At 42.5% G+C, this 25686-nt stretch overlaps 2 protein-coding genes across 3 annotated transcripts; one reads left to right on the forward strand and one right to left on the reverse strand.

Moving 5' to 3' along the window:
* Window positions 1–1871: 1871 nt before the first annotated feature.
* On the reverse strand, window positions 1872–17748 carry AIMP3 (aaRS-interacting multifunctional protein 3). Its single transcript, XM_065424896.1, has 6 exons — window positions 17606–17748; window positions 16980–17079; window positions 14361–14467; window positions 8583–8678; window positions 6125–6184; window positions 1872–6033 (listed from the first exon to the last, which is right to left on the reverse strand). The coding sequence occupies exons 1-6, from the start codon at window positions 17681–17683 to the stop codon at window positions 5962–5964; spliced, it is 513 nt and encodes a 170-aa protein (XP_065280968.1). The 5' UTR covers window positions 17684–17748; the 3' UTR covers window positions 1872–5961.
* Window positions 17749–17926: 178 nt separating this feature from the next.
* LOC135896491 (transmembrane protein 234 homolog) lies at window positions 17927–25430 on the forward strand. Of its 2 annotated transcripts, none has more exons than XM_065424899.1 (5): window positions 17927–18089; window positions 18534–18685; window positions 19685–19751; window positions 20537–20629; window positions 24187–25430. In XM_065424899.1, exons 1-5 carry the CDS (start codon window positions 18077–18079, stop codon window positions 24261–24263), a joined length of 402 nt encoding a protein of 133 aa, XP_065280971.1. In that variant the 5' UTR covers window positions 17927–18076; the 3' UTR covers window positions 24264–25430. The 2 variants fall into 2 exon arrangements, with proteins under 2 accessions (XP_065280971.1, XP_065280969.1); XM_065424897.2 differs by lacking the exon at window positions 17927–18089 and adding an exon at window positions 18326–18441.
* Window positions 25431–25686: the final 256 nt, after the last annotated feature.

The following is a 25686-nucleotide window of genomic DNA, read 5'->3' on the forward strand; positions in this document are numbered from 1 at the left end:
CAACTTCCGGCTTCACTTTTGCTTCACAAAGAGTGACGTCAGGGCCTCTCCTTAGTTTCCTTCCTCCGTGGCCAGCGATCAGTGCGGTCACGTGGAAATGCCACGTGACCACACTAAGCCAATCACGTACGGGCGATGGTAAGATAGCGAGGAGGAGGAGGATGGTGGCTAGATGAGAGAATGGCGCCACCTTGGAACTTTTTCTTTATCTAGGGAGCCTACGTTAGCACGCACCGGTGCGCCACTGGTGCAGTCTAGTGCAGCTTAGGAGGCCAAGAAGAGGGGGAGAGGGGACAAAGCACGCGGGTCGATTTATGGCAGCCGATAGATGGCGCAGCGCGCCCAGAAGGAATAGAGTGTCTCGATGCCTAACAGGTTTACAGGGTGGAGACACTGTCGGTATCTCGGGGCCAACCTTCACGGCTTCGGGAACGTAGCCCGCACGTGGACTTAAATTTTCAAAAAAAAAAAAGGACGCACCATTACAATTTCATGCCAAATGCTAGTACTAGGAGTGCTCGAATACTGGAAAAGTTGGAATATTATATCTTAAATGTTCGTATTCGATTAGAAAAATAGATATTAGAAAATGTTCCAGTATTCGGTCGGATACAAATTTTCGAATAAAGAATAAATTGCTGGCTGCGCAGGAGCAGACACGATTCTTAGCATCTGTTACTATCTAGTCTACGAATATTGGCGCGGTCTTGCGCAGAATCTTGCGACGAGGCCATGCTGCTACCGAAATTTCGCCTGTAAAGCTCACTTAGCTACTAAACGGTTAAACACTGCGGAAAAGCCAGCCTCCCAGTAGCACGGGACACGGATTTGGATTAGCGAGGATGCACCCTTTTATTCAGCGCCTACCCCCCCCCCCCCCCCCCAATTCTGAACTTACTGCTTGACAGCAAGTGCGACGAGTATCAAAGCGTCAAATGACGTCGAGTTGCGGGCATTTGATGCGGTTAATAAGGGCAGGCAGGAGAGGTCAGCTAGTGGGAATTACTAAATTTTTCCAAATTCACATGAGCCAAATAAACTGTCTTAGTATAACGGCTAACTAGTCTTGCTTTTTTCACATTGACAATGCAATTGCCATGTTCCAACGTAACAAATTAAACCAACTTACTAATAAATGCATGTGCATATCATTATTAAATATTTGATTTAATATTTGAAGCTAAGTAGACGTATTCGATTCATATTCGAAGATTTTTATAGTTGCACAACTCTAGTGAGTATGAATGTCGAAGTATAGTTCCGAGGGCAATTAATAATAATAATAATAATAATAATAATAATAATAATAATAATAATAACAACAGGCACTAGAAATGCTGTAATCTGGCCAGGATGTGAAAATTGTCTCCCTAACATAGGCAGGTATTAAAATTATAAACATATTTTTTCGGGGGAAGGGGGGGGGGCAAGGAGCGTCTCTAATATGAAAACTTGTTTGGCATAGAGGCACCCTTAAGAGAGAAGCGAGAGAGAGCACCTGGATGCAGTACAGGGATCATAAATGAAGCATTTCAGCAGTGGCTTGATTTGGCCACTAATGGCTACAAAGAACACGTGCTCTTGGGCTCTGCTACATTTTTGCCGTAAATTTGCACCCTTGTGCTTACAGCAGCGTGGTGTGTCGCCACATTGTGAAATTGTTTCTCCCCAATTTTTTTTATTTTCTCATGACAAATGATCATTGATTACATAGGACCAAATCGTACAGTAAACTTTCACGCTTCTTCCTGCAGGAAGAAGCGTGAAAGGGCCATGTGCCATGGCCACAAGAAGGAAAAGGCAAGACTTTTATGAAATGTATTGAAAAGAACCCTTTAAAATGAAATCAAATGCACAGTATACGAGACTCATTTTCACAAGGTTCTCCAATGGCAGTGGAGTCCTTTATTACCAAGACAGAAGGCAAACCCGAGAACAAACTTTGATCACCTTGATTTCAAACCCAATCCCAACATCAATATCATTGGTGCACAGTGAAACGAGCAGAGGAGGACTTCGACAAATAACGCAAGGTGTTCAATATGCACATTTCTGAAATTACCTGCCTTGGCATTTTTCAAGTCTTTTAAATGAAATTTTCATGCAGGCTCTTATCTACACTTCACTGGTGCCCGGAATACTTGATAACATCCAGTAAGTGGCACATACTTCAGGCCATTTGCCAAGAAACTTTCTAGGCTAGCGTAATGCAACAATTAGCTTGATTCGGTTTCATTTTCACCATCCACTGCTCTCTGTAGGCCAATTTCAGAGAGATAACAGGCAAACTACTAGGGAAAGTGATGGCATGCAAAAAGAAATAGAATTAGAGTAGTTTCAACACCTGGCCTTGTACACTGCTCACAATATTTGCAGACTTTAACATGCTACCAGACTCCTGACACTACTAGGAATTATAATCGCGATGACAACCTAGGTACACAGTTGCAAATACAGCGCTGCCAAACTAAAAGAGAAATTAGATACAGTCGAACCTTCTTATAATAATATCGCATCTGCCACGCAAACACTTTTGCTATATTGGGTATTCTGTCCGAGCATATGTTTGTTACATGCTGACAGTAGCAACAAACATTTTAGATGTATTTCATTATATCCGATTATTCATTATATCCTTGTTCGTTACATCGAGGTCACACTTAGATGTACCAGACTCATTTCCGCGACAGTACATTGGCATCCTTCGGCAACTATGTTTCAGAGTGAAGATGCACGAAGCACAAGGGCGGCGTGGTTTTGTGGGTGGAGCTTCAACTAAATTCTATTGAACTGCTGTCTGAACTATGGCTTCCGAGACCTCCGGAGTCGCACACGCATTAGCTATCATGGAAGCTATGACCTGAGGAAACACTTTTGGAGCACTGACCTATGCAGATTTGTGCACCACTGTTTATATAGATTTTAATAACCTATGCCCCCACTTCCATATGTGGGCCATATGTTTTTTTTTTCGTCTCAAGGATTACAAACGGGGGAAGGGGGTAACATGCATAATTATGCGGCACTCCCAAGGTATTAAAAAAAAAGGACCATTCTCATACCTTCTACTTTTTTGCAGCTCTATTTCATGCAGTAAGGTTTCTTGTTTTCTTTTCTGTAGCCTTTACGGCGATTAGCCTTGCGTGATGCCCAATCGAAACACACTACTTAATGCGGTGAAACAACTGAAGAGTGCCTAATAAGCTGGTCTGTTTATACAAAAGTGCCATATGTAAACAGAGAACCTTAAATAGTGAGTGGTACTGTTTGCTTAAGAAAAGCGCTGAAGCATGTCACAATCATCCAGTTTCAAAAAGATGTCATCAACGAATGCAAAAGAAAGAATGAATCAAACATAGCAGAAAAGCATTCTATTGGAGACTAAGAAAAAGCTACCAGAAAATCAAATACAGTAGAACCTCATTATAGTAAACCCGCATATAGTGAACACCTACAAGGAGAAATGCTCATCACGATCATACTTGCACAGGCAGCGATGGATCTTTTCACTTATATAATAGACAGATACAGAGAAGAAGTGGATATATAAAAGAAAAAGGTACATTTCTTTACTATATAAGGAACAACATAAATAATTGTCCATAAAAAAAATAACACATCGAATAAAGGGACGAAGTACTGATTTGCTGAAGATGACGGAATAAGCAATGAAAATATACGCACCATGGTTTCCACACATTGTTTCATTTACTATGCGACAATTCCTATGTGTACTGGCTGCCTACAGTTCTTATATGGGCGTTCACAGATTTCCTATCAGACAAATGGCGGCAGCATCTGTATGTTTAATGATAGTAGCCTGCAAATATGCGTTTCAGTAAAAAGCAAATTTACACTCTTTTCACCGAGAATCAACCTACCATTCTTAGAAAACGTCATAATTACAAAAGGTGAACTACAGCTATAGTGAAGATACTGGTATAGCGATTTTCTCCCGTCCAGTAGATTTGACTATAACAAGGTTCTACAGTATGTGCCAAAGAAACAGCATGAAGCAGGAAATTTGCATAAGAGAGTTGTTTGCTGGCTAGACAGATGAATACTTGCACTGTCCATTAGGACATATTTGTGTCAGTGCGCTAGAAAGCAACCATGAAACTAAACAGAAAGCTGCGTCGTGATTTAATCAATGCTCACAGCTCAATCATACACTAGTCACTAAAGAACAAGAAACTACCGATAGCCTTCGCACAGAACTTGTTTGCAGGAATATCGAGACTAGAGGTAATAAACAGTGGCCTCGTTGTCTAAACGTCAGCTCCAGCCGAAGACACGTTACGTTCAATCACTTTTTATCACTTACAGCATTCAAGAAAGATTATGCAAAGACACTTAACATAAATTGTGCATGAGCCACGTGCATAGACGAGAACAGCAGGGAACATGTTAATAATGTGACAAAACTGACCACAAACACCGAACCATGTGCATGGACAGATGTTCTGGAGTGAATCACCCAACCCGAGACATTACATTTCCACATAGAGCTCGATAAATGATCATGAAAAGTCTCGCGACGTCGCTTCACAAATATCACACGATATTACCACTTAGGTAGCAAAATATGCAGAGAACTGGGTTCAGAAGACGACAGTGAATCACCAGAAATAATAAATACACCACATGCCGACGAAACAAAAGTTATTCGTCATTTTCGAGCACGCTTAAAAGGACCCACCGACAGGCGCATAAATAACAAAGAGGTAGACGAGGAACTGCAACAACCGCGTCAAAAAGCCACTGAAATTGTCTCAGTACGTTCAGTGAAGAAGCTTATGAAACAAGCAACCGAGGAGACAAAAAAAAAACAAAAAAAAACAATTGACAGCTACTTTTAGCAACTGCTTAAACAAAACGCACACAAAAAAGAACACTATCAGTCATAAATAGGTCAGCATTAGTAGACCACCACCTATTTTTACATCGTACCGGAAATCATATATAAGTACTCAGTCACTATTAATTGGGAAACATTACTTTACAAGGAACAAAATAACCTGCATACACACAGTAAAGGCATATGCACGTTTGTAGTGAGTGAGCCTACAGGGATGCAATATCGTGGATGCGACATCCTCAATCAATGCTTCGGTCACGCTACCACATTTGAACTGCCACCCTATAAATCATAGTCAATAAACTTGCTATCAGCAAAAACAGGAATAATCTGCCTTTGATAAACATTACATATGACATGAACATGCCTCTTGGAGCTGAGATAAAAAAGGAACACCCTTTTTCAAGTGTTGCACTTCACAAAGTAATGGTTCAATCACACCGGCAATTTACAGAGGTCATGCATCTAAAGTTGGTAGCAAAGATCACTTTTGTCGGAAAGCCACTGTTTTAGGTCCGTTCTTTACGACTCAATCTTTTAGCTTTATGATCGGAGTCGCAAAGCTGCTGAACCAATCACCGGCACAAGAGCAGGACACTAATATATGCTGACACTTAATTTACGTGGTGATGGTGATGCGAGCAGATGCAAATGGCACCAATTACGAGATATGCCGGTGTAGAAAACAAGCAAATTTCACTTGGTGGAGCGAGCATCGGTTGCTGTGAGCCACTGCTTAGTCACCAGCTGTGGTCGGTCATGCAAACTCTTATCAATCATTGGTCTGAATGCACCCTAACATGTCCAGTCATGAATCAATACCAACTCTTAGCATGATTCAGTACTAACCTGCCCTGTTCACTACTCTCCAATCGCACAGAGAACTGATTTTCATAATCCAGTAAGTCAATGTTGGACAAATAAGCTAGCACCAAAATTCTGAGCTCATCCCATGAAACAATATCAGATTGCAGAAGAGAAAAGACAGAGTCAGGCATAAAGTGCACAAAACAGAACTAAAATATATACGATCACAGCATGTACTGTGATTGAGAAGTGTTCCCATGATGTTGTATTCAGAGAGGTCGTCCCAGGATGTGGCGTTAGACGTACAACCGGGTCTTGGTGAAGACTACGATTGGGAGATTCTGCCGAAGACCATCTTGATGCTGAACCTGCAATGTCACAGCCAAGGATGCCTCATTAACAAAACGATTCTGTTTGCAAAAGCAGGAGTAATGAAAAAACACAGATGGGCAGACTCACCAGGTCAAACCAACGGCAGAGATGACCGTATTTCTCCTTCTCCTTAAATGTCAGTGACAACTAAAAGAGAAGACAGAGAAGTCACAATGACGAAAAACGGCAAACAGTGCACTCAAGAACATCAAGATGGGTTTGTAACTGCTATTATAGAACAAAAATCCCAAGGGATTTTAGAGGAGTGCTCATACATATTTTTGAAGTAGAAATTCTAACACGTCACTCGTGGGCACGAACATGACACTCGACATTTATTAAGGTCGGTAAACATAAGATATTTTGATATCAAACTTGGTGTTGGAATACAGACCTGCCGTCACAGATAGTATGGTGCATGGCAACATTTGACAACATTGTGTAGCGATAATTCTAAATAATGATGCTGTTGCTCATTCAGCCAATACCGTAGACTTCTATTATTCAACTCCAGTTAAGTCGACCCCTACCCAGCGTCCTCGCTGGCGCCCATACATTTCTCTGGGCCGAAACTTCCGTTATCTGCATCTCAAAATTGGCCTTCACCGGATAACTTGAACTTGACTGGCCAGCATCGCCGAAGCTGGTTCCCAGAAAGAAGTATATTATAGTCCATTGTTAAAGGTTCTCTGATGCTTGCCAGCATTTTTTGTGGTATTTAGAATGTTTGGACTATAACTTATTGCAAAAAGAACCTACATACATAAATACACACGCACACACACACACATGTGTGTGTGTGTGTGTGTGTGTGTGTTGAAAATGCCATGTCAGTTATGTCATTATTTAAGTTCCTGGTCCAGAAGCACAAGCAAAGAACTTTTTATAACATGTGGTAAATCTAATGAGCATAGAACTAAATTGAGCTGATGCAACACCAGTGCTGATGTCATGAATCATCAAGAAGCCCAGACCTACAGTCTGACCTAATCATGCAGTTTTAATATCACAAAAATTTAGTGCTATTTGGTGGCAGGAAGGTACAGGGAAAGCTTCCAAGCAATAAGATATGGGGACAGTAGTCACCAGGGTGTCGTAACGAAATGTTTTTAGTTTTGGTTTTAGTTTCATTACACTGAAAAAAGTTATCTTCCGGTTCTGCTCTGGACCGGGGGAGAAAATATCCGTAACGGTTCTCAACGGATTTGGTTTGCATGCAAACACTTTCGAAGCAATGTAATGATAAAAACATAGTGGTATTTATATTTCTCGATAAGTGAATTATGAATTATAAAGTCATGCTCAGTGCCTTGAGACTCAGAAGCAGCCCGTCATCAAGTGTACACGCCGAAATGTGAGATCCATGTTCGATAATATGAATTTAAACGAATGATCAAACTTTGGTAACAAAGCATTGTACCCGTAGAAAATGAAATGATAAGCTCTTCAGCACACAAGCCCTGGGTTTTGCTACTATGCCGATCTACTAGTGCACCGAGCGGCAGGCTTAGATTAGTGGAACACTCAGCGAAAACTATCGCTGACACTATCCTTGCCTGAGATACGCGCTTATGTGCTTAGATACACACTTATGCGGACCCCTGAGATATGCACTAATTCTGACGTTGCCTGATGTTGGCTGTTTTGGATTGCCGACTTTCCCCTTGAACCGAAAACTGATGAAAAATAATTCAGTTTGACTTCGAAACAAAATAATAAATAATGTTTCAGTAACATCTTCGTTCTGGTCAAAAATATTGTTTTGTTTCATTTTTGTTTTCGTTTCGTTCAGACACATAGGCAATGCTCGTAACTCGAGTAGGCATGCATTCCTGTCCTGCGACTAGGGGCAGATAAAATTACAAACACCTGAGAAGCACTACAGACAAAGTTTGCGGAAGCACTCCCTCACGAAGCATCCCTGAGGAGCAGCTGAACCAACCGTGACGAAGGGCCAAATTATGACAAAACCTAAGTTTGAGCTTTCCCTTCTACGAAAATAATTCTGTTTTGCGCTGCGAGAAAGAGCACTTGAGCGGCACTGAATGAAAGCTAAAGTTGAGAGAGTGACAGTCGGCAACTAAAAAAGCTTAAGATTTGTGTCACCAGATAACTAATCAAAGATTTGGAAATCAAAGGATGAAGCGGTAGTGAGAGTAAGATACTAAGTACAGTGCATTAAAGAAAAGATATGCTCGCAGGGAATGAAGTTGACCCTCACTGTGCAGCAAAAGTTGGCAGAACAGGTGAAATTTTGAAAAGTGGCAAATGATGCACTACGACTGAGACGATGGGCAACACGACAACAAGGTAAAAGCGGGAGCCAACGTTTCGACAAGTGGACTTGTCGTTGGCTCCTGCTTTTACCTTGTTCTTGTTTTGCTCATCATCCTGAATTTCCATCTCCCGCTTTTCCCGCGTTTTTACTGTGATCGAGAGTTGCATACGATTTTGCCGTGCTCTTTGTTTAAACATACAATGCGAATAACTGCCAAATTGTTTACGAGAATCAAGTGACGAGAAGATAAAAGTACCGAAGACTTACAACAGTGGGATGAAGACTGTAGTAAAGAAAGACATCAGCCAGGGTCAGTGAAATGCCCACAAAGAAACATCGGTCTGCTAGGTAACTGTCCAGCTCCTGAAACGTTGAAAGTAAAGTTAAGCATTAAAAGGACATTAAAGAAAAAAAAACTGAAACAGTTTAAGCTTCTGAAGTACTCTTCGAAAGCATTATTTTACTTAATTTCGCAGTAATTGGTTGACTATTACAAGAGAAAAATTAATGTCACAGTTGTATTTCTTGAATTTTGCACTGAAATCCTAGCATCAGCACTGCACTGCGACATCATGGATTTCAATATGTTCTACTCTCAGTCATTGTGGTGCAGCAATAGTTCTCCGAACCAGATAAGTTCAGTCTTTGGCTCTTTTACTATAAAGTGCAGTCAATGTTTACCGACAAAGTATTTGACTAGGCATGAGCAGAAGCCGTCACAATCCATGACGGCTGGCTGGCTGGTGTGGGAACTTCCAAGGGGGCGTCGCCTCCTGCCTTTCTGTATAGCACCTTTTCTTGGTGTTGTAGAAGGATGATTTACTGGCACAGTTCGAATCATTTTTCTATTTAGTATCCCTTTAAAGCTTGTGCCATAGGCAAGCCACAAAGTCAGCTCAATTCTTGAAAAAGTGCTGACATTTTCTCACCATGTCCTTGGTAAAAATATAACTACAGAGTGATGCAGGCCTAACTAGTTTTCCTTCTCTGTAGTCGAGCACACACCCAATCGCACCAAATCCCACCAGTGATGAGCAACTTGTGAACGCCTTTCTTACTTAAGCACTATGTCCTCGTGCGATCCCTTGTACATTATAACACACATTGCTTTCAGTCCTTTTCATTATTAACTCCGAAGTGATTACATAACATATCCATTGTAGACACATATGTCTACAATATAGACACAACTATATTGTAGTAGTTTGATCACATTACTGCCGTCAGCTTTTTTGAAGATAGACACTACTTTGATCGAGAATGTTGTATTGTCACAGATGAAAAGCGCCTGAGATATGCATTTAGAACACTGTGAGTTTGCATTAAAATCCAAAATGTAGCATCAGCATTCCAACCTACCATGTGTTGCTACACCCTCATCCCTGTGTTTAAGTCAATAAAGACACTTTTTATGACAATGGTCATGAGGAGGCGGTTACGTTGTACACATACTTAGAGATATGCTGCCTTGCACATCTAATCATGGCATTGAAAAAAGAAGGGTTTGTCACGTTGGTAGCATACCAATTGGTAATAAGAACCAAATTTAAAGGTCATTATATGCCCTCAAGCTGTCTTTGTGTCTGAGGGCAATATACGGAACATGTACACATAGCTAAGCTGGTGTAAAAAAAAAAGCTATTCTGAGGTCTTATGTACCAAAACCAGGGTCTGATTATGAGGCATGCCGTAGTGGGGGAGGGGGGTCCTGGATGAATTTTGACCGTCTCCAGTTGTTTAACTTACACCCAATGCATGGTACACGGGCATTTTGCATTCTGCCTCCATCGGAATGCAGCCAGGACCGAACCCATCACCTTGTGCTTAGCAGTTCAACACGGGTGCTACCGTGGCGAGTTGTCACTGAGCAATCACTGAGATGACACAGGACTGTAATTTTGAATTGAGAGTTCAAGAAGTCTTTATGAAATCTGCTTATTTACGCTACTAATTGCTCATAACAGCAAGACAAATTAGAGTGTTTGTGATGTTTAGACATGGAACATACAAGCGACAACAGCTGAAATTTAGGTTACTGTCGTACGCTGGTTCTATGAGTTGGTGGCACTGCTATGGTTAGATCTGAATAATGGAGCGAGTCTGAAAAATCAGGCTCTCAAAAGCAGTTGAAGACGGCATCTGTATTCCTTAGAAATCAGTGCTGCACAAACTGAAATCAGTATATTGCCCTAAATTGGATGCAAATAAGATATAGTAAAATTATCAGTGTCAATACAACAATTACAAAAGAAGCTCAAAAAGTCAAGCATTTTATGATAAAATTGTATAAGTTGGCACTTATGCAGATATGCCGCAGAAAGAAAAAACATGTGAAAGCTATACTTCCAGACAACTTTCTGTGGCAATGAAAAGAAAGCTACAGGAGCAGAGCTTGTGCTCATGTGTATTAATGCACCAGGTAGTCAGTTTCAGGTTCTTGCAGTACTGACTCAGCATAGCTTGCTACTTCTGAGTTTCACGCTCACCAAAACATGGAAGAGGAAAGTTAAGAGATAAAGTTGAACCTTAATACTGAGAGTTGTATTTATATCTTAACGTAAGCGCCACAGTGAATGAAATGCCCGTGTTTTCTATTCCACAGCTTAAACTAATTCAAGTGAGACAGTGAAACTACAGTACTTACTCGAATCTAACGTGCACCTTTTTTCCGATAAAATGGGCCCAAAAATTGCATGTGCGTTGGAATCGAGTACAACCCTAAATCATCGTTAACATAACGCCATCGGCATTAGAAAAATGGCTGCCTCGTACACGCTTCTAGCCTAGCTGCCGTAGTTTCATCCATGTGCGTATCTCCATGTTGTACATGTAACTAGGCGCTGGTGTAACCTAGTCTACTGCCTGTCTTCCCGTTTTCTGCGTTTATTCAATCAACATGGAAGCACCGACTGCGAAGACACGCCAAGTCCACCATGATGCCGCATTTCAAAGGAAAATTATAATGTGTGCGAAAAGATGGACAGAAATCGGGCCGCATCACGGGCGTTCGTAGTTCCCGAAACTCGCGTGCAAGACTGGCGCAAGCAGGAGAATATTTTCACCAGCAAAGCAACAAGGAAGGGTTTTAATGGACCGAAGCAGGGCCGCTTCACCGAAACATAAGAGCTGCTCGTGGAATACGTGCAAGAGCAGCGAGCGGCACAGCGGCCTGTGACAACCGATCTGCTTAAAGTACGGGCGATGCAGTTAGCCCTACAGAAAGGGCTAATGCGGAGTGACTTCAAAGCGAGCGGGTGCTGGCTATCAAAGTTTATGAAAAGAAAAGGTTTTTCTCTTCAAAGGCGGACAGGGATATGCCGAAAATTGCCCGAAGAATATGAAGAGAAATTGCACAGTTTTCAGCGGTACGTTTTGAAGTTGCACCACGCCACAGAAACGGCTATTACTTTGGACAGATTGAAAATGCCAATCAGACGCCGCTCTACTTTGACATGCACGCTGCTACAACTGTTGAAAAGAAGGGGGAGAAGCAAATGTGCGTTATGTTTTCTGGCCACGAAAAAACTAGAGTCACCGCAATGCTTTGTTGCAATGCGGATGGGCACAAGGTGCCCCCGTATCTTATCTTCATATGGAAGACGCTCCCGAAAGGAATCGTGTTTCCGAGTGACGTGATTGTGCGCACAAATGAAAAAAATGAAAAAGGTTGGATGACCACAGACTTGGTCGCTGACTGGATTGATAACGTTTGGCGGAAGAGACTCGGCAGCACTTTGGGTCTGTGTGGGATGCTTGTGCTCGACAAGTTCAGGTGCCACCTTGACCAGCGCATCAAGGACACGCTGGCTGCATGCAACACCAACCTTGTCGTGATACCTGGCGGCATGACATCGCAGCTCCAACGGCTTGATGTTTATTTGAACAAGCCAGCGAAAGATATAATTCGGGTGCTCTCCATCAAATGGCTTGTCAGTGGCTGCCATGAATTCACGGCCACCAATAAAATGAAGCGTGCCTCGCTGCAGGACTTTGCTGGATAGGTGAAAGATGCATGGTGCACGATCCCGTCTGCCATGGTCAACAAGACCTTTAAGAAGTGCGGGATTTTTAATGCCATGGATGGCACCGAGAATGAAATGCTTTGGTCTGTTGATAGCGATGAGGAGTCATCTGACAGCGACGACGAGTGATATTTATTGCCCCACGCGATTCGTACCGGCACAGTGAAAATCTTGGCGACAAGGTATGCCGCTTCCATTTGTGTGTTTTTATTTATCGCAACTTTAGTGCAGTGGGAATAAATCTGTTTTTTCCCAAATGAGAGAAAATAGTATTCCTATATGAAGGCATGAGGTGTGCAGTATTGTACTCTTTTATTTTTTTTGGTCATGGAGAATGGGTGCACGTTACAATTGAGGCTTTCATTTATTTATTTTTTTGGTCACAGAAAACGAGTGCATGTTACAATAGAGTAAATGCGGTACTTTCAAGAGTACCATCACACATGCACACTTCGTCTCCATGGCTTTCCTTTCCCTGTCACAGAAAGTTGTCTGCGAGTATAGGTGACACAGGCCTACGCAGGTGGAAGAGAGAGATACTTTATTTCATGACAACCCTTAGTCTGAGTCATCGCTGTTGGAGTCCCTCTGAGTCCCAGGTCTCAATGTTGAGTACATTTGTTGGGATCTAATAAACGTTGTTTATGTCGGCCACCAGCAGCGGCCATAGTGTAGGTGCAGATCTTGCAGTGCAGCGGTCCTGCTCTCGCAGGCGTACGAAAGGGAGGGAGGAATTTTCGAGCAAATTAAAAAGTGTGGAGAAGAGAGTGCTCTGGGGTAATCCCAGTAAGCATAGAGTGTGTTGGGGTATTTGTCCCCCACTTGTGGCGTGACATACATGTGATGAATACTCCAGCGCACTCCATACTTGACATGCTGGCGTGCCATTTCCGTAGGTGTGAGAGAGCAGCTATGGGTGTCATTCTTAATGAGGTGGAAAAGACGAGCTGAGGAATGGGGGGGACGTGAGCAATACACTCTTAACATTTTCACTCGTGTCATCTTCACAATCTTCCTTGTGAGGCACAGCCCTCTGCCCAAATTGTTCCTTAGGTTTTAGGAAAAGTAGTTTCAGAGATATTTCAGTGAGCTACTTCCCAGGTGCAATGATGCTGCATATGTCCTACCCTTCGTTTTTTTGTCATCGTCTGTCTCACACTATGCTGCTTTCTTATTGTGAATCTGTACCGGCTTGCCCAACTTACAGTGCTAAATAATTATGTTTTTAGTACTGTTTTAAATGAAGGGTATCAGTGCCGCTTAAAAAAAAAAGAACACCACCTTTCGCTTTATCCACACATGAAGCAAGCGACAGAATATACAAGTAAAAGGTTAGTATAGCTTCACTGGCATGATGGTGAGAGAATTATAAGCAGAGTAAAGCCTCAGCCTACAAAAAGGGCAAGAATATGCAAATTCAATGCCTTAATTAGTCTCTATTCATTACACATGCTGTCAGATAGTGAAGTACTTTGTAATGACACATGCTCTGTTTTATTATGATCCAATCTTTATGTGGCATAGGGCAGAGGCAGAGCGTTGAGTTCCCAAACACAGGGTCCTCGGTTCAAATCCCCGGTCCAAGAAACTACACATTTCAGGCACTTTCAGTGTTGCCTAAATTTAAGTCGGAGAATTATGTTGCTCTAAGTGCAAACACATCATGAAGGCTCCACTGAGATTCAAGAAAACACTTCCTCGCCAGAACAGGAATTCACTCTGCTAGCGATGGGACGTAATTGGTGACGACTTCCGTCATGAATCTCACCTATGGCAGCAAACAAGTGTAGCTGATATTGTAGACGAGATTAAGACAACGAAGTATAGTTCGGTAGTTCACATGGTGCATAGCACAGATAACTGGCAGTCTATTAAATTTACAGAATGGGTGCAGTAGAAGACAACAGACAATTATGTGGTGCGGTGAGATTATGAAATTTGCAGGCATAGTCAGCTCGCATGCAAAAGAAAGGTTTGAAGCAAAAGAAATCGAAGGTTATAGTGTGTTGAGAGGCAGCCATACCTGTAGTATACTGGGAACAGCATCTGATGATGGTGCACCGTGTTCCCACCGAACAGCCACGTATTCAAGCCATTGCTGGATAAGAGCGCGCTCCTGGGCATCTTTTCCTGCAGTGAGCATGACCGCACAGTATCAGCACGCATTGACCTTCCTATGCATACTTTTTATAACATAACAAAGTCATCATCATCATCAGCCTAGTTACGCCCACTGCAGGGCAAAGGCCTCTCCCATACTTCTCCAACTACCCCGGTCATGTACTAATTGTGGCCATGTTGTCCCTGCAAACTTCTTAATCTCATCCGCCCACCTAACTTTCTGCCGCCCCCTGCTACGCTTCCTTTCCCTTGGAATCCAGTCCGTAACCCTTAATGACTATCGGTTATCTTCCCGCATCATTACATGTCCTGTCCATGCCCATTTCTTTTTCTTGATTTCAACTAAGATGTCATTAACTCGCGCTTGTTCCCTCACCCAATCTGCTCTTTTCTTATCCCTTGACCTTACACCTATCACACCTAACATAACAAAGTGACACACCGTTAAAGAAACAAAGGATCAGTACAATTGAATGACAACTGGAATGCAAAAAATTTTGCTGCACAGTGCCGATACTCATGAGCGTGCAGATAACAAGAGTGTCGGGCCTTTCCCACTATGCAAGATCGGCGAGACCAACGACTGTTGCCAACACCAAACGTTGGCATGCAGTGTGTCACTGTGCACATGAGCTTCCTGTGTCGTATCGTAATCGATTACCCCTGAAAGTTTCACTGCCTCCCCCCGCCCACACACACACGACGAAAAGCGAAAGTCATCCGGCTATCTTATTGTCGGCATGCAGCATCGAACTGCAGCACTGGACTGTAGCACCGAGCAGCAGAATGTTTCCACTCCCGTCATCACTCATTCGTGCTAATATTTTTTTTTTTTTCAGATGAGTGTATAAGGTTCCTGAGTTGCATAGAATGCATTCTACCTCTTAGTAAAGCAATGAAGGGGGCTAGTTGGTGAACGTTCATGTTGTTTACCTCTGTTGTTACAACACTCTGTTTTGCATTTTGAATGACACGTCAACTGCTCATAGGAAACCCAGAACTTTTGGGGTCTTTTCATGGTGCCATAGGTATATGTGCTCAATAAATGTAACTCTGTCGGCACAATCCTTGCACATATTGGATTGTAGTAAAAAAAAATGTTGAAAAGAAAAGTACAAGAGCTTTCAGAAACAGGAGTACATTTATAGAGAAGAGTACATACACATTGGCCATGAATTATTTTACCATTATTTAGAGTAAAAAAAAATGATATTAGAACCTCAAAGATCTCTCTAAAAGAAGCCTCCCTAACTGATCTCAATATACCTGATCTGTGGGGCTTCATTAAACAAGGTTGTAGTGATATGCACCCCTTAAATGAGCACCAACAGCAAATTTTATAATTTGATCATTAGCTTCCAAAATTTTGAATCGAGAGTCCCTAGATCATCTTTGCGTGCGAATGGCCACTTGAGGCACTTTGCATGTATTTGCAGGCTTCTTTCACGCTCGGAAAAACTTTTATGTAGCATGTATTGAGCAACAGAGAGCTGTCTCAGGAGTTTTTCATGTCGCTCTACAATTTTCTCATTGACCCTGTTCATCTAATTATAATAATTGAGAAGTTGATTATTTATGACTAGTTATCTAATTAGGCAGAATGAAAAAACTAATCTGAGTATCTGCAAGCGACGGCAAGAAACAGTACCTTGGTACTGTCCAGCTACGTGACATTTGCAAATTTTTAAACTCTGGCTAAAGTTAGTTGGGACACACTGTAGACTTGAGAGGTAAGCCAGAAAGGACTGGATCGAATTAAAGGGACACTAAGGACACGCCTGCCAACCTGTTAACATTGAAATTCACAAAAATCCCAGACACAACCCCCCTTCTTTCTCTTCCTAAGGAAGGAGAGGGGGGAGGCAGAGAGGAAAGCTATTACACTAATTATTTTCTTTTTAGTTTTTCCTTAGAAGACATCTTTTGTGGGATAGGTACACACTTTATTCATGACGATTTACCTTTAGACGCAGTACACAAGCATCAAACAACTTGGGAGAGCAGAGATTGAAAAGAAGCAGATTGCTCTGAGGTTAAATGTGACTTCTGCAGTGATTCTGCGGTTGCCGATTTTGCTTGCTGTAGGAACTTGTCTCAATATAAACTTGCTTGAAGCAAGTATCGCTCTGGTGTCCTTTCACCATCGGATAATCACCTCGCTGTTATTTCACTTTAATTTGTTATTCAAACCAGTCGAAGGCAGTCATATTAAACGCAGTGCCAATTCATTAGCTGCGTCTATTTTCGTCACAAACATCACGTGTTTTGATTTTTTTTTTCTTTACTTAAGCTGTACGCTCTTCATGCAATCGATGAAGCTCACCGGAGAAAAATTGGCAGGCATTTATTGTATAAAAGCTGGTAATTCTTTCAATTGAATTCATACACTTTTTGTTTCGTGTCGGACATCCAGTCCAAGCAACACACCTTCGAACAGCACATAACGCGAAGATCACATCCGCTGCCACTCACGGCGGCGTAGATTGCCGTGTTCATACTCGAAAGAAGTGAAACACCTTACCGAGAAAGATCCGTCCTTTCTCCGACTGCTCGGCGATGTACCGTCCGATCGGCGCGCATCCTGTGAGTTCAAGCCCCGAGTCCACCTTAACCGTGGGAACCTGTAAATTTCGTCGCAACGTTAAAGCACACATCCGTTTCGAAGAACCACAGAGCTGTTTACCACCCAAGATCGCAGCTTCTCTACAATGGCAATTAATCCATCGCAATGAGAAATACATCGAAAGCCGGCGCCCACTTCGACATGACGTGTAGGAGGCACCGTTCTGCGTAGTGCGCCTGCCTACGTGGAGTGAGTTTCCTCCCGGCCATGACATAAGAGCTGACAAAAACAACAAAAAGAATGAATGGAGACTGGGGTTACCAGATGTGCGGCGTTGTTCGTTCATGCACCCTATCCAATTTGACGTCCCTGTGATCAGTGCGTCGTTCACGCGACATGGCAGAATCGGCAGCGAGTGGTAAACAGAGTAGCCGATCGGTGACGCCAAAAGAGAAGTCCGTGCCGGAAGCAACCGGCATGAACACGTAAACACGTATGGCCAACCCCGTTCAGTTTTGTGTCCGCGAAGTCGAAGTAGGCGGTTAAAATGCGGATCGAAGTGGAAGGACCGAACTGCCGCTCACCTCTTCTTTGAATTGGATATTTACACTGTTCGCAGAAACATTCATGAAATCGAGAAAATGCTTTATGTGGGCTACCATCTTGGACACCGGTCGTATTGATGCTAACGCTGGCGTTCGTTTTTGCTGCAACAGCACGAGTTGCGATGACCGAAGCATTACCCTTGAAGAGTTGAATTTTGCGTTATTGACTTGGATATTTTTACTACTGCGCACTTTTGCTTAAGAATATTGCACGGTAATACGTAATAATTATGATATGAGTACATTTGACAAGTTGAGATAGCATCGTAACCATGGCAACAAACTTTACAAATGGTAGCAATCGCAAAGGGAGTCTTCGGAAGGGCTGGGAGGAGCAGCGTGTCTTTCCTACACAAATAAAGTATTTATATGAATACGCTGCCACAAAAATGTCCGGCGTTCCAGTGAACATTTAATGGTCGTGCGGCGCGTATATCAAGCACTGTCGACATGCTTGACCCTGGTAGGTCGTCTTGGTCAACCTATTACTTGCATGCATACGGTGATGGCACAATCCGAAAGCTGATTCGAACTGCCTTATTAGAGTCCCATGCTATAACTTACCTGTACAGTTTGCCGTGCACGGATTCCGCTCTATTTCACTCCTCATTACCATGTGCTACATCTGAGAAAAATCATTTTATCTTTCACCAAAGTCACGTTCACAGCCCTCGTCTAGGTTGTTTTGGCGTTGTGCGGATAGTGTGTAAAATTATTCCTCTTCCGGTGACAGTAGCAACGAAGGCTTCAAATAAAGAATTGTGCTATGCGCTTGACCAGAGCGTCTACTTGGCATCATCGAGTGATCGTCATTTGTATGCTCGCCTTCGACATACATATTGTTGTGTTGTATGATTTTACTTTACTAAAGGAACGAGCTTTTGTTACCGCTTTTTTTTTTTTCCAGTGCAAGTACTGTGGCTAGTCGCCGTGGCCGCTCTGTGGGGGTTTTCAGCCCCGCTCTTGCGTCGAGGAGGCAAAGGTGTGGAAGATATCAAACGCCAAGGGGCACTGAACCAGTGGCTAGCGGAAGTTAAGTTCCTTGCGACCAGGCCTCAGGTAAAGGCCTTGACCACACGTTATGTTTCAGCCCACTCTTGATGAGCACATATCTGGGAATGTCATACGTCTGCAGACTGTTTATCACGCTGGGATTCGTCTGGATGCTCCCCAAGATATATGCTGTTCCTGGTGGCGTGCATCATAATTATAAACGCGGCTAGAAATATATAGCGATTCTAAAGCCATCTTCACAAAAAAAAAAAAATGTGTCAAGATTTAAGAGCTAAGAAAGGAACAACTGCGTAGGAGTGAAAGCACTACTTATTCCATCCAATACTACTTACGGCTTCAGCTTTATGATTGTGTATAGGTCAAGCTGGGCCCGCATGTGTAACCTGGCACAGCATAGGGCAGGCGAAAGGGCCACACTCACATTCGCTCTAATATGTGTCCCAAAGTGTGCTGATCAACCTTTGTTTTGAGGATGGGTCTGAGACTGGCTACCTTGCTCCTACTACTGGGGTCTGTACTGGTGTTAACAGTCATGTTCAAGGCTTTATGCCAAATTTCTTTAATTGCTTTTCTCATTATTGTATACAAATAGGAGGATATGCACATTTTGCTTGCGACATTACTGGTGTTAACAGTGCCACGTTCAAAACTGAAACGTTTCAGCATCAACATTGATTGCTTTTCTTGGTGTATGCAAAGATGGACAGATAAAGGAAGGAATGCACTGTGCAATCCGACGCTTGACTGACCAAGTACTTCGTGACACCGTTTCCGTACTGTTCACTGAAACCTCAACTTACTGGCATATTTCTGGCAGGGCTGGAAGGATGAAAATTATGGTTATATTGATCCCTTGTAAACATAAGACCTGTCCTGGCAGCTAAGTGCTGTTGTCAATGACCAAATGTTGCACAATGCCCTGTGAGAAGAGTGAGAAGACATTGTATTTAGTATAGAACTTCTGTGGCCAGTGTTACATTATCTTATTTATCATTTTGCTGAAGTGTGATCTGCTTCTCTTTTTTTTTATATATATCTTTCCAGTATGTGCTGCCATTCCTAATAAACCAGAGTGGGTCTGCCATTTATGCACTGGCCTTAGGATCTGCAGGTAAGTAGGTTGGTTCATTGGCTCTGTACGCTAAGCTTGTTCTCTCCACTTGTTTGTGAGAAGAGTTTGTCATCCATTTGGCCATTGATGTTATCTTTAGCAAATTAGTAGTGTCTCCCTTTGACGTTGCAAACCAAACGCATACCATTCAGACTTCAACGTACACACATCCACAAAATATTAAGGGCACACAAGGCCGTTCTCCACAGGCAGCGCTAATGCAGCTTCCGCAGCAGGTATAGCGATTCTTCCTGGAGGCATGACTCTATACTACAATATTTGTGCATGCCAACATGAATGTTTGCTGGTGTCGACAATGCAGTGCCAAGATTGTGAAATCCCCGTCCTCTCTCATGTGGTATTAGCACACAATCTGGCGACAAGCCAGTCTTGAGTTATGGACCTATGCTGGTGAAAGCAAAGTTGAATCAAAGCGCAGAACGAGCAAAGACACTGATGAGTTTAAGAATTTTATCTGTTGTTTCTGCATCTTTCCCTCATTAAAACTCTGAATATGCAGTTTCATGCCCTGTAGCAGTGTCATTAACTGCTGAGTTACTATGGGGTTTGCTTGTTGTATCCCGACAGTAATAAAGTCATTGACAGGTATATTTAATTTCTTCAACTATAGCTAAGTCTGCAAACATATTCATATTAAATAGTCTTCCATCTCTTCATGAATTTTGCACATTTGAAGCTGCACATTTGAAGCCACTTTCACACTATGTGGCATGCCATCATGGTGATTGATCGCTTGAATGGCAGTTTTATTGCATTTATTCCAGACTTGTCCTTGGCGGTGCCGCTTACCAATTCTCTCAACTTCATCTTTGTCACCTTGGCTGGGCGTATTCTGGGTGAAACAACCACCAGCGCTCGTGAGTACCGCCACTCGTGTCGATTGAGGACGGTGGCCAGTGAGGTGATTGCTGCTCCAATTGCTCTGAACTGCTCCAGAAGGCAAATCCTGCTACATTTTGCTAACATTCTCTAAAGCTGCATCAAAAGATGTTTTCTGCTACTTTCGAAGATGAAACAAATATCTTGAGGTTGAGGTGCTTTACTGTCACAAGCAACATCATCCTTCCACCATCTGTTTCCTTCAGCAGGAAGTAAAGACTGCAAAGATGATGCTGGCGAATGCGGAACCCCTCATCAACCACAGTGCAAAAACCAAGAGTTTCAGTGATGTTGACAGTAGACAGGCTTTGCTTGACGTAGGCAAGACATCTGCTCTAGACAAAATGTCGCATCATAAAAGTGCCAACTAGCCAGTATCTGTAATTGAAGGAAAGCACTGCTGCACACATGCAAGGCAGAGGGCGAGTGCCCTGTTTCATGACGGGTCTGCACGCTAAAATTTCTCTAGTCATTTCATGGAAAACGGGGAAGGCGGGAGATGGAAATTCAAGACGACGAGTATAAAACGAGAACGAGGTGAAATCAGGAGCCAACATTTCGACACGTGGACTTGTCTTCTTCAAGGCGCCTTGAAGAAGACAAGTCCGCATGACGAAACGTTGGATGCTGCTTTCACCTTGTTCTCGTTTTGCTCATCGTCTTTAGTCATTTCGTGTATGTTATTAGCATACATGTTTACATCGCTTCTCTCGTTAATTGAAAATAGTGCTGGGTTTTTGTTTAAAGCTTATCATTACAACTTGTACAAGCTAAGCATATCTAGTCGCTCTGAAATAAAATAAGTTCCACACTGACCAGAAGTCCAGTGCTACAGAATTTTGGAAGCTAGAGTAGAGCACTCATTTGCTCTTAGTGAATAGACCAAACACATGCAAGTTGTCACATTTTTAATTTGCGTCAATATCTGATGGGGTTACACATTCACCACCAACACCCATTTTCGGGCACAACTATATATATATTTTTACCTCGACTTGCTCCTTCTGAAAACTCTTCTCTCAAAGCCAGTTTTTCCATTCTGAAATATGCCTTTAGATCCTCCAAAAGCCTCTTTTTTTGCTCCAAAACAGCTTTAGCCAATCACATTGCTCTGTGGCTCTTTGCCCTGATACATCACTGAAGTAATCTGACAGGGGAGATAATTTCCAGCCATTTTAGATGCTGTGTCAGATGCAGCCTACCGTTACGCCTTCAACCCACCACGGTAGCTGTGTGGCTAAGGCACTGGGCTGCCAAGCTCTAGGTTGCAGATTGGATCTTGGCCACAGCGACCGCATTTCCATGGGAGCTAAGTGTAAAAACGCTCGTGCACTTATATTTAGTGCGTGTCGAAAAAACTCAGGTGGTCAAAATTAATCTGGAGTCCCCACTATGGCATGCTCCATAAACTGATTGTTACTTTTGCATGCAAAGCCCTAGAATTTAATTAAATAATGCAATCATTACGCCTTCCTTTCTGGTGCATCCTAGCCATGCGAGATGCTGTGTCAGTTGCAGCATCTCAAGCGAGTGCGATGCATCAGATGTGAATGTCTGGAGAACCGCGAGGGTGTCATGAATCGAGACGGGAGCAAAATGCTGTTTGAAAGGGACGAACGATGATGCAAACTTCTATGCTCCGATTCCGAGCTTCTGGCATGTTTTTGTCATCTTATTTGGGTTTTCTGCACTGCAAATTTAACGTCATAGCTGTTTACATGTGCCAGTATTTAATGCGTACCATTATTTAGCTGCTGTATTGGCCTGTTAGAACCTGCTTTTACTGTAGCTAGGTTGATATCTTGCCCATTAAGATGCTTTCATTCTGGCTCTAGCATGGGAGCAACATAGTTTCAGACCTCTGCCATGTAGCTGTGCACAATTTCATCATTTTTACTGTGAAGCAAGAGGGAGGACTGATTATAGGAAAGGCAGAGAGGTTGGCCTGAGCTATAGTAGCATACCTGCCAATTCTCCCAAATTTTTCTTAAGAAGTTATGAATTTGGGCTCGTTCTACGATTTTACGAATGTTCTGTAGAGTTTTCCTAAAAGTAGACTTCATTCGTGAAAACATTTTAAAAGTGTTGAATAATGGGACGGTGCAAGATTGCAGAAAAAAGAAAAATAATTCCTACTAAAAGAAAGAAAAAAGATTATGATAGTACTTGTCATGGCAGTCCAAGATGCCAAATACTAGAGGGATCCTCTCTTGGAGCAAGTTTATTAAGGGAAGTTCCTGAAGCAGGCAAAATTCACAAGCAAAGGCAGAGTCGCAGAAAAACTCACTGCAGTCGAAGAAGAATTTATTGCTTGTCAGTCTTTGGTGTGCCATGCTAATGAATCATTAATAGGTGCATATGTATCCCACAGAAAGGTGTGTGCTCAGGGTGAGCCTTAAGCAAAAATGAGTTCTATATCCACAAGAGCTTTCTTGCTCCCTTCCTCATCACAATTTGTATAAACTGTGTTTATTACATAAAATTAAGTGTAATCTAACCTAATAGACGAGGGGCAGGATCTTATTGCTGCACAGTGAGTGGGTCTTGTAGCTATTTCTTGCGGCCTGTCACCAATTGGGAAGACTATTGAGGAGTGGCCGATTCATTCTCGTGGGGAAATGCTGCCGAGCTTCTCACCCTCTCGGAGCATGGCTGGCCACCCGCAGTGATACCACCTGAGAGCGATTCTGTCGTGTGCTTGCTGCTGCGCCAAAGATTCACCCCGGTGTGACCATGAACAATGCTGGTGCGTTTTGCTGCGCACAGTTTTCTGCCGGTGTGGCTGTGCATGTATAGTCCTACCAACAACAGCATCCAACAAGTTTCAACAGCAAGAACAGCCGTGTTTCTGATGCATTGTCTGACGAATCAGTAAACTCGCGCTACGATTTGGACCGGCACCTGCTACTCTAGTCCTGGCTTGTGCAATCATGCTTAATCCCACATGCGTACAGCAGGTCCACATCAATATTTTCTAAGGTTTTGACTACAGAACCCTAGGGGTCCTTGAGATCTAGGTTCCATAGTCTGTAAAGAAGTCCGTAGTGGCCACTCTAAATGTACACCATTGCCAGGCATCTTGTACTGCAAGAGCAAGTGAGATGTCTGGAAAGGCATTTGTAATATGTTTGAAACTGCATTTCATTCTGATGTAGATGAAATAAAAGATTGATGCAGGGTTGATGATAAAGTGGGCTTTTAAACATTTTCCTTTGATTGACGTAACATCTAAAATTCTTGATTCCTGCATTCGGTGGGACTCATTATTGATGAACTGTGAGTGATATATGTACTTGAATTTTAAACTTATTAGAATAACCTTAGTAGTTCCGCACTTGATGGCTAGTTTTCTATGAATACATTTGCATAAAAGATGACATGCTGAACAAGGGTCCACAAATAGTCTGCAGTGGCTAAATTTTTTTGGAACTGTCATCCTAGATAGTCTCATTCCAAAAATGATTGCAAAAGTTGAACAAAGGTATCTGACACAGAGTTATGTTAGTCTTTTGATGCATTTTCTCTTTACTTACAGGCACATACATTGGCATGGCCTTCGTGACTACAGGAGTGACACTGTGTGTTGCCGACAAAGCCTGGAACCAAGGTTGACCTTCCTTTTTTTTTTATAGCAACAGCATCAGGGAAGTGATCACTTTAGCATCCCACTCATAGCAGCCCCTGGATATATCTTTGTGTAGACTGAGAAAAGTGGGTTCATCAAGCGATTTGTACAGAAGTCAGAAATTGACTTTTCTTCCAGGCTTGTTATTTTTTCTTAATTGCACCTTGTATTTATTGAAGTTGCCACACTGGAATGTTCAAGTGCTCCGAAATTGCACGGCATTTCACCTTGTCTGGCTGAGATCCTAATTTATAACAGAGTGCCTATAGTGTCTTGTCAATGTGCAGTTAGACAATGTGCGAGAAGTGCACAGTCTCATTTTCATGCTAAGCTGTATAGAGTGTCCGGAATCGAACATTCCACCAATTTGTCTGCACTTTCTACACTAGTTCTCAAACATGAAACACAGCTTGTGTACGAGTGCGGTGTAGCAACTTGATCTCTTTGTGGGGCGCCCAATTAGTAATGTAGAACAGTGCAGTGACATCCATGCCTGATTGTGCGCTGTCATAAGCCTTTGTGGTGAATTCCATGCATGCAGGCATGCAAAGCCTTTTTTTACATGCATGTAATCGTTATTACCATAGTATATGCCGTATTTACTCAATTGCAAGGCGCACCTGATTTTCATGGCGAGAAATGATCTCAACTTCTTTTTATCATTTGGAAAGCAATTATTGCATTCAAGCAACAGTGAAATGGGCATTACTCATTGTCACTGTCAGAGGCCTCCTTATCACTATGTCAACAGCTCATGCTTAATATCTCATCATCAGGGCTTTCCACAGCATTTGAGATACCAAATTTCATCAAACGCCTTGCAGACGACTGTGGGCGCTTAACAAGCTCACAAAAGTGGGCACAAACATCGTTTGCAGCTACTAGAGCTACAGCTCATGAGTGGATTGGTTTGGATTACAGCAATGTTAAATGCCAATGATGATGGCTTGTCACTATTGTAGTTCTGGTTTCACGCTTTATTCCAAAGTGCATGTCATTTTTTAGTGAAGCTTTCTAGAAAAAAGCGCATGTTAAAATTGAGTAATTATGGTATTTCATAGAGGCAATGAAGAGGGATCTGTGGATGGATCTTGCTAGGCAGTAAGTATGATGGATGACAACTTGGAGACACTATCATTATATGTTTGTGAATGTGTGCTTGTAACATTCCATCCTGTGAACTTACCTTCTGCTTGGTAGGCTGGTTGCATTAATGAAACATTAGGTAACCTTATGTTTGGCATTGCTGATAAGGACTCTCAGTGCAGTGTTTTGCACTGCGAAAAATTTACGTGGCGCCTGCACATTCTACATTTCTAAATAAGCTACAGTAAAAGTGCCAAGAAGTTGATTTCTTGCACAGTGATGAAAGGAGGAGTGCGGTGCAGGCGTTTCGTGCTGTACTGTTTC

Source organism: Dermacentor albipictus, chromosome 6 (assembly GCF_038994185.2).
Source record: "Dermacentor albipictus isolate Rhodes 1998 colony chromosome 6, USDA_Dalb.pri_finalv2, whole genome shotgun sequence".
NCBI classification, from domain to species: domain Eukaryota; kingdom Metazoa; phylum Arthropoda; class Arachnida; order Ixodida; family Ixodidae; genus Dermacentor; species Dermacentor albipictus.